Genomic DNA, 8,796 nt, shown 5'->3' with positions numbered 1-8,796 from the left:
CAGCTAAAGGGGGAACAACACAATATTAGGTCATAATGTTATATATATACATATAGGCTACACAAACACCGACCAGGCATAACATTATGACTTAATATTGTGTTTGTTCCCCCTTTTGTATATATATATATACACACACACACACACACACACACACACACACACAACACAACACATTATATATATATATATATATATATATATATATATATATATATATATATATATATATATATATATATATATAAACAGAAACAGATTTTTCTTTAGTAAATTCCTTTTTTATAATATGCAGCTGTTAATTTCTGATATCCACTCCGAAAGAAAATTCCCTGTGTGAAAGTGAAATTTAACATATTCCTTTACATATAAACTCCTAATACTAATAAATGAGTGAACGAACGAACGAATGGATGAATGAATGAATGAATGAATGAAATCATTTTACTCAAGTAAGTAGTTCACTGTCTGCATCCACCCCTCTGACAGCCGTCTCATGGTGCATTCCAGGAAGCTGCACTCTTCTTCACTGAATTAAATCATCTGACGCGCGCTGTCTCCCTATTCTCTTGTGGAATGAGCCGTTCGAGCCGGTTGCCCGAGCAGCAGCAGCAGCAGCAGCGGCGGCGGCAGCATTGGCACTGACACTGACACCGAGGCAGGTTGTTTGAGGACTGAATGTCGTAGTGACTTCTGAGGGGACTCGCAGCCGAGACGGGGGACGAGGACAGAGAGGCTGTTAGGATGGCTTCAAACTTCAACGATATAGTGAAGCAGGGCTACGTGAGGATTCGGAGTAAGAAATTGGGGGTGAGTATAATCAATATCTGCTGGACGTTACTGTGTGGTCAGTAATTTTGGGGCATCTGTACTTACAAAGGGCTTTAGGGAGCGCGCGCTGACCAAGAAAATGCTATCAATGCGCACGAGCAACTCATGCTACTTTTTGTTTTATTCTTAATGACCAGTTATTCCTTTTTCAACATATATGTATTAATCAGTGTATAGCTTATAGCTGTATCCTTCTCAGATGTTATCCATCTCAAGTTAATAATTACTATACAATACCCCTTTATTGGCTTATTATTTGTGCTCTGAGCAAATATAGGTTGTTTAAACCAAACTTATCACATTGTTTTACCACAAACAGACATATTTGTTTTAAGCAGTATTATTTATTTATTTAAATATGATTTATTTTAAAGTTATAATCACATTATCTGTTAAATATATTAAGTTTATTACATTTTAAAAAGTTAATGAAGAATCTGCTGTCTTCATTAGTTTCTTTGCCTTTGAGAAGACACATTAGTCAAGTTTTCAGGTGCAGCATCATCTGTTTATTGTCCTCCTGATCCTGCAGCTGTGAACAGAGCGAGTACTGTAGGTCATCAGGTCTGTGCCATACAGCAGGTGAATTCATCCAACCAAGAAAGAAATTCACTTTCTTATGCAATCGTATGGTATGTTGAAAACTATGTCGATTATAGTTTTATAGCAGCACATGGGGTTTGATGAGGGGTTTACAGCTGAATAGTATCTATTGAAGTTTATTGGCCAAAAGTTCTCTCTTATGAAATTAGTTTTTTTGTGTGAATCGCAATACCTATAATACAATACAATATATAAATTTCAATATACACAACAATGCAGTAGAGTACATTATACACAATATAGAATCAGAATAAATAGTAATATTTAAGAAAGTGTGTGTATATATATATATATATATATATATATATATATATATATATATATATAAAATTTTTATGTAGTTACACTTTACAATAAGGTTCCATTAGTAATGCATTAACAACAATGAGCAATACATTCATTAGAGTACGCATTAATCTTTGTTAACGTTAATCAGTAAAGTTGTTAGTTCAGGTTCATTAACTAATGTTAACAGATACATCTTTTGATTTTAATAACGTATCAGTAAATGTTGAGATTGACATTAACTGAGATTAATAAATGCTTTAAAGCATTTTTCATTGTTAGTTCATGTTAACTAATGTATTTAACAAATGAAACCCTATTGTAAAGTGTTACCATTTATTTTTAATTGAATAAATTAATTAATTAAGAAAGGTATATAATTTCTTAATTTTGTATTATTTACTTGTTTTACTTAAAACATAATGTTAAAGTACGTGGTAACAATTTTTATTCTGCTACTGTATTGTATATTAATATATATCTTTTAACATAATTAATGTATTATTATGCTATAAATAAATTAACAAATAATACAAAATGTATTTGTCATAATTTTGAGTCCATTTAAGCAATAAAATATAAACTGAATGTTCTAATCAATACTTGATGTTTCAGTGAGGATCTGACCAAGGTAGACATGGTATATGAGATGTGAGATAAAGTGTATTTCCACAGATATTGCTTCCATAGTGTGGGCTTACTCTAAACGCATTATTTGAAGTGCAGCTTCATGTTGCGTGTTGATTTTTATTGGTCATATATAAACTTACCAGCTGCATTTCGGTTTCACATTAGCCTGTAAATATACAATAGTGGTCACATCTTATTGAAACTAAAATAAAGGAAACTGCTCAGTATTGCCACATCTACTGCATTGTTCTTGCTTGCAGAGCATAGAATTAGCATCTAATTGTACTGCGAAGAAATATAACGGCTCTCATTATTTTTCCATTATGTGCGGTACATCTTCATTGCTGCATTTGTCGTTAATTGAACGGAATGAATGTTAAAAAAAGTGTGTACGTTGCTTTGATATCCATGTAAACCCCTGCCTTATGAATTTACAGTTCAACGCACCTGACATTAACTGACCTTCTCACATAGACACAATGCCCTTTGAACTCACGGTCTTCTGCACCTCTGGCATTTTCTCATTTGACACACATCTGTGTAAAAATATAACCAAACCTTTAGCTATTATATGAATATAGTATAAATGTTGATGATAATCATCTGATAGAAAACAGCAGGAGAGTAAGGTTTAAAATGCTTATACTCATATTCAAAAAGCCTCTATTACTGGTCTTTATCAGCCATTTGTATCTATTTGAGTGTAATCTGTTCATCTGATAAAATATGCTGATGAAACGGGCAGCTGCTCTTTTGAAGACTGCTTTAGAGGGAAGGACTACTTGTCTCATCAGTGCTGGCACAGTTTTTTTTTTTTTTTTTTGTGAGAGGATCATGTTTTGAACAGCAGGATCAACTTAGGGTTTCCCTCTGATGTCTCTCTCTGTTCCTCCTGTTTTCCCTCTCCACTCTTTCTCAGTTTTCGGAGACCTAGAAATGTAATGCAAATTAAAAACTAAATGGGGTAAAAAGGTAAAAAAAGAAGTCACTTTTTTTGACACTAAATAGGACATGCAACATTTTTTTCTCCCGCTTTCAGTAAGAAGCTTAACCTCTAGAAATTGTTGATTGTACAACCACAGGAGGTCAATATTATATGAGCTGCATTTTTTAATTTATTTATTCAAATTAAGCTGTCACTCAGTATGGGTGAGCTGGGAACAAATATTTCTTTGATCTTTTTTGTTCTTTTTTTGCAATAACACAGGAAAAGTGTTGACGTATACAGATATTACTACTACAAATTAAAGCATTTTCTAATGAGTTAAAGGTGCACTTTTATCAGCATCTAGAGGTGAGGTTATGAATTGCAACCACCCACTGCTCACCCCTCCCTTTCAGAGAAGCTACGGTGGCCGCCGACACAGAACAAAGATGTTGTCATCTGAGACAGCAGAGAGTAGCTAGCACTCTGTAGAGCAGTTTGTCCATTTAAGGCTACTGTAGAAATATGGCGGTGCAAAATGGCGATTTCACTGTAAGGGGACCCGTAGAATTGGCTCGCTCGAAGGTAATAAAAACATAACGGTTCATTACTTAAGGTCTTCCACTGAAAACATAGTTATGTATATTATATTGCATTTCTGTCAATAATCCTCATAAATATTAAACACTACACCTTTATATACAATTAAAGATTTGGGGTCCGTTAGATGTTTTAATGCTTTTGAAAGAAGTCTAATGCTCACCCAAGGCTGCATTTATTTGATCAAAAGTAAAAAATGCTAAATATTATTACCATTTAAAATAACATTTTTCTATTTTAATCTTTTTTTAAATAATATTTTTCCCTATGATGGCAAAGCTGAATTTGATTACAGTCTTCAGTGTCGCATGATTCTTCAGAAATCATTTTAATATGCGGATTTGATGCTCAATAAATATTGTAATGATATTAATAATAATTCAACATAATATTTTTATTATCAATGCTGAAAACATTTGTGCTTAGAAACCTTATACATTTTTTCCCAATGATTCTGTGATGAATATAAATTTTAAAAGAACAGCATTTATTTGAAATATAAATGTCCTTATGTCATTTTTGATTAATTGAATGCATCCTTGCTAAATAAAAGTATTACTTTCTTTAAAAAAACAAAACAATGGCCAACAATGGGATGGCCAACTTCATTAATTTAAGGGGGTTACTTTCATTTAGGCCTGGTTTCACAGACTGGGCTTATATTAAACAAAATTAAGTTAGATCATTTAGTTAAATTAGGTTATTTAACTAGCTTTTATACATGTGCCATATAAACATAAAATAAAACATTACTGATGCTCATCTTGAGACAAAACAATAGCACTGATATATTTTACGATATGCAAGTTGCTTTCAGTTAAGACGGCTCAAACATGCATTTTAGTCAGGGAGTAGGCTTAAGCTTTGTCTGTGAAACCAGGCATTTTTTTCATAATTAATTTGTTGGACATATCTAATCCCCCCCCCCCCCCAAAAAAAAAGAAAAAGAAAAAAGAAAATGCTTTACAAAAGACCAAACCGTATTTAGGAAAAGTGTTTAGCATTACTTTACAGGCATTGTCTATGTAAACTCTGTCCTTTCTGAAATGCCCTTTAACCTTGGATATTTTCACATGTCATCTGTTTATGTTGTCTTTGTTGGCCTTGAAAGTCACTGTTTATGACACTTACAAATAGCCTTATAATGCATTGTGAATCCATAGAGAATCAACCAGGCTTACCCTGAAGCGGTCGACTTAAAGCGGCCTTCCTCTCAACACTACCAGCAGAACTGTAATCTTATTTAAGCTGTTGTTGCAAGCCAGTGCTTGACCCATATTTGATAACTGTGTTTTGTCATCTGTCTCTTAACCTACAGGCAGTTTAGTAATGCCAGAGATTAATGTTTAACGGAGATCAGACTATAACACGAGGTTCTGGACAATGAAAGTAAAGCCCATCTAATAGGTATACATGGTCTCACTGTTCAGACATGTCATGTCAATCAGCTAACATTTTGCAATTTGATATTTATTTTAAATATTATTTTAAATATTTTTCAAAGTTGTTTTCCGTTATGCTTTTTCGGATATTACCTTTCATGTAGTGAGTAGTATGGCTGTTTGTGTGAATGTAATCCAAGTGCACAAGTGATTGTCTTCCAGTAGAAAGAACCTCCGGAAACGTGTCATCAGTAATTCCAGTCCTACTTCCAGCACTAACATACGTAGGTTTGTAACCAGGGTTTGGAACTCACTTTTTTACTCAACAGCCACTGTAGCTAGCTGTTTTACAAAGTTACTAGCCACTCAGAATTGTCACTGACCACAATTTTGAATTCAATACCATGGGGAAAAACTGACATATAGATATTTTCAATATTATCTCATAATTTAGTAGCATGTATATTCGGCTGCTGTCACTTTAAGACCTCACGCACAGATCCATTATACTGTTACACATGCGTTTTCTTTCTCAATGTGTTTACGTGATACTCGCTAGGAGTCATCATTATTTTGACTGTATTTGACTGTTTAAGTACTAGTATTCTAGTAATTCTAATATTATAGTATATCTAATATTAGAAATAGAACTCCATTTATTACAGAGAGGTGGCTTTATGTGCCACACTTTGGGTGTTAGCACAAAAATATCTGTGGGAATGAGTACATTTATGTGGAATACACGCAATCGCGCGCTGAATTTCAAACCCTGTAACAACAAAAGGGGTGACCCCGAAAAGTCGAAGATTCGGTGCATCGATATGCAGAGCCGGATTCGACCCCCGATCTCTCAGTCGAATCTTCGCGGGTGTTATGAAACGAGGCTCATACCATTTTGGCAATATGGGGGTGCTCAATATTTTAAAGACGTGCCGCGTCGCTGAGCTTCGCGTCCGGTGCGATGCTCAGTGCTGCGCCGTGCCTTTAAAATTTGAACACATTGTTTTCAATGAGTGTACACACACCGCCAGGCGCCGGCTGCATTCAGCGCCTGTCCGCGGCGACTCAGGAAGTTAAAATCCTGCCGCACCACAGAGCGCCTTTAAAAGGTTATATATTGAATTTATATTATATTTCCCTCAGGTTGTCAATGTACATTCTGATTTAACCCTGTGCTACAAGATACCCCCATCGTGCAGCTCTTCTGTCAGAAGTCGTTTTTAAAATTGAGCTTGCGCGTATATAATGCATATCCGGTGTGAAATATGCTGCGCTGAGCTTCGCGTCCGGTGCGTTAGTTCACCCCAAAATGAAAATTAGCCCATGATTTACTCACCCTCAAGTATATGACATTATTCTTGCAGACAAATAAAATTTGAGTTTTTCCAAAGTCCTGGCTCTTCCAAGCTTAATAATAGCAGTTAACTGTTGCCTCGTTTATTAAGTCCCTAAAAGTGCATCTATCCATCATATAACTGCTCCACACGGCTCTGGGGACTTAAAAAAGGCCTTTGGAGCAAAGTGCCGCGTTTGTGTAAGAATAATATCCATATTTAAAAATGCATAGATAAAAATAACTAAGGCCGGCGGATTGCCATACGTATCGTTTAACGAGTAACCCTTGAACCCTTGACGCGTGATGTATTGACGAATGCAGAAGAGGATGGAGCAAAACAAATCTTACCGTTAGGGGTTACTCTTTGTGCGCAAGTCGACTCACGCACAGTTGACCGCCGGAAGCTAGTTATTTAAGTCTATAAAGTTTTAAATATGGATATTTGTCATACACACACACACACACACACACACACACACACACACACATACACACACCACTTTACTTCAGAAGGCCTTTATTAACCTCCTGGAGCGGTGTGGAGCAGTTATATGATGGATAGATGCACTTTTAGGGACTTCATAAATGAGCTCACTGTATTATTAAGCTTGGAGGAGCCAGGACTTTGGAAAAACTGAATGTCATATATACCTAGAATGACTTAAGGGTAAGTAAACCAAGTGCTAATTTAAATTTTTGGTCGAAGTAACCCTTTAACAATGGTGGGTTTCAAACACTGGGTTTCAATCCAAAATATTGCCAAATTTCACTTTGAACCTAAATCTTCCACCATTGTCTGAACACCACGGTAACATTAACTATCGCAGCAAACCTAGCTTGGGCCATTTTAATAAGGAATTATACCTTAAAGGGGTGGTTCCGTGTTTATTTCTAGGCATGGTTATGTTTATGGGCCGCAGTATAACATGTCTTTATGCTACTTCTTTTTTTTAACAACATATTTTTCTTCTATTTTACCTTTATTCCACACCGCTGTCTCCACTGTTCTTTGAACGGCTCGTTTGCTTCCTGCTTCTATGAAGCCCATCCCTCCGAAAAACGCGATGGTCTTAGATTGGTTAGATGGCCAAATGTCACGCCACGCCTCTTACCATTATGGGCAGGAGTCACATCTGTGGTGACTAGCAAGGGTTTATGATGTCACTAACCCGGGAAGAAGCTTGTTGTAGTCCAAACCAGATGTTTTTGTAGGCAATAAACTGCCATAACTTTAAAAGACAATATCTCTGTTAGCATTGAACTTTCAGCGCTGTAACTTTGCAGATACTGTTTATGCTCAAGCAGCAACATTACACACTAACTAAAGTTAAAAAAGTAAAAATCGCATGCAACCACCCCTTTAAACATTTACATCCACACTGTGCAAATATTTTATTTTAACTATGTGCTAACTAAACCTAGTGTGCACACCAGTTCTTTTGTGACCATTGATGCTCTGTACTGTATGGATGCTTATTATCTAACAGCATTTTGCATCATTTTTCCTAGTGTCTTTTATGTGCGCAACTACTACGTTACATGTTACTATGCCATATACCAATTCTGTTTTCATGTTAATGCTAATAGTGTTTATCCAGCTTTCATCAAATTGATTCAAACAAAGAGCGGAAGACAAATTGGAGGCTCTTATTAGGGCTGATGAATTACCCCCCACTGAAGCAGAAGCAGCAAATGTTATTCAGAGTGAATAATGCTGCACTATTGTGCCATTTCTCTCGCAGATAAATCTCCTCTCAGTCTTCACTCCAACATTTCACATCATCGATCCCTGCTGTTTTTAATTACAAAACACACTTTTGTTTTGAACGGGAGCAAACATTACTATTAGCTGTCATGGATGTGTGTGGCATAACTGATTGTTTAGGTTCTTCAATATTGAGTGAGCCAGGGCTGTCTGTCATTTTATGTTCTCGTTCACTCATTTTATTATGCTTTGGATGCATTTTGTATCACAACACTCTGAGATGTTATGTATTTTATACTGTGTTCATGTGCTGTCTAGAAGTTTTAAATAATATTGAAAGAGCAAAAGGGCAAAAATTTGGAAAAGCTTTACACTCTCCTGTTGATAGTCAGATGTTTTTCATCCAAGGCCATTCGAGATCTGCCATTTAGCCAATCTTCAGACTGAATAGTCATGTTGAATCTGAAAAGAGCCCTTTATCTTTGCCAACTTCTTAGCT

General features: G+C 35.7%; 1 protein-coding gene across 2 annotated transcripts in view; it reads left to right on the top strand.

Moving 5' to 3' along the window:
- The first annotated feature begins 527 nt into the window (after positions 1-527).
- The window catches only part of dok6 (docking protein 6), a 167,252-nt gene continuing 158,983 nt past the window's right edge, over positions 528-8,796 (top strand). Inside the window, exon 1 of one of the 2 annotated variants that reach the window (XM_067435477.1) lies at positions 528-810. In XM_067435477.1, the coding sequence (XP_067291578.1) occupies positions 745-810 (66 nt within the window). In that variant the 5' untranslated portion in view covers positions 528-744. The remainder of the gene's footprint in view (positions 811-8,796) is intronic. The other variant, XM_067435476.1, reaches the window with a different exon arrangement.

The sequence above is a fragment of the Pseudorasbora parva genome, chromosome 24 (assembly GCF_024679245.1).
Source record: "Pseudorasbora parva isolate DD20220531a chromosome 24, ASM2467924v1, whole genome shotgun sequence".
Classification (NCBI taxonomy): domain Eukaryota; kingdom Metazoa; phylum Chordata; class Actinopteri; order Cypriniformes; family Gobionidae; genus Pseudorasbora; species Pseudorasbora parva.
This window is presented reverse-complemented; position numbering and strand designations above follow the sequence as displayed.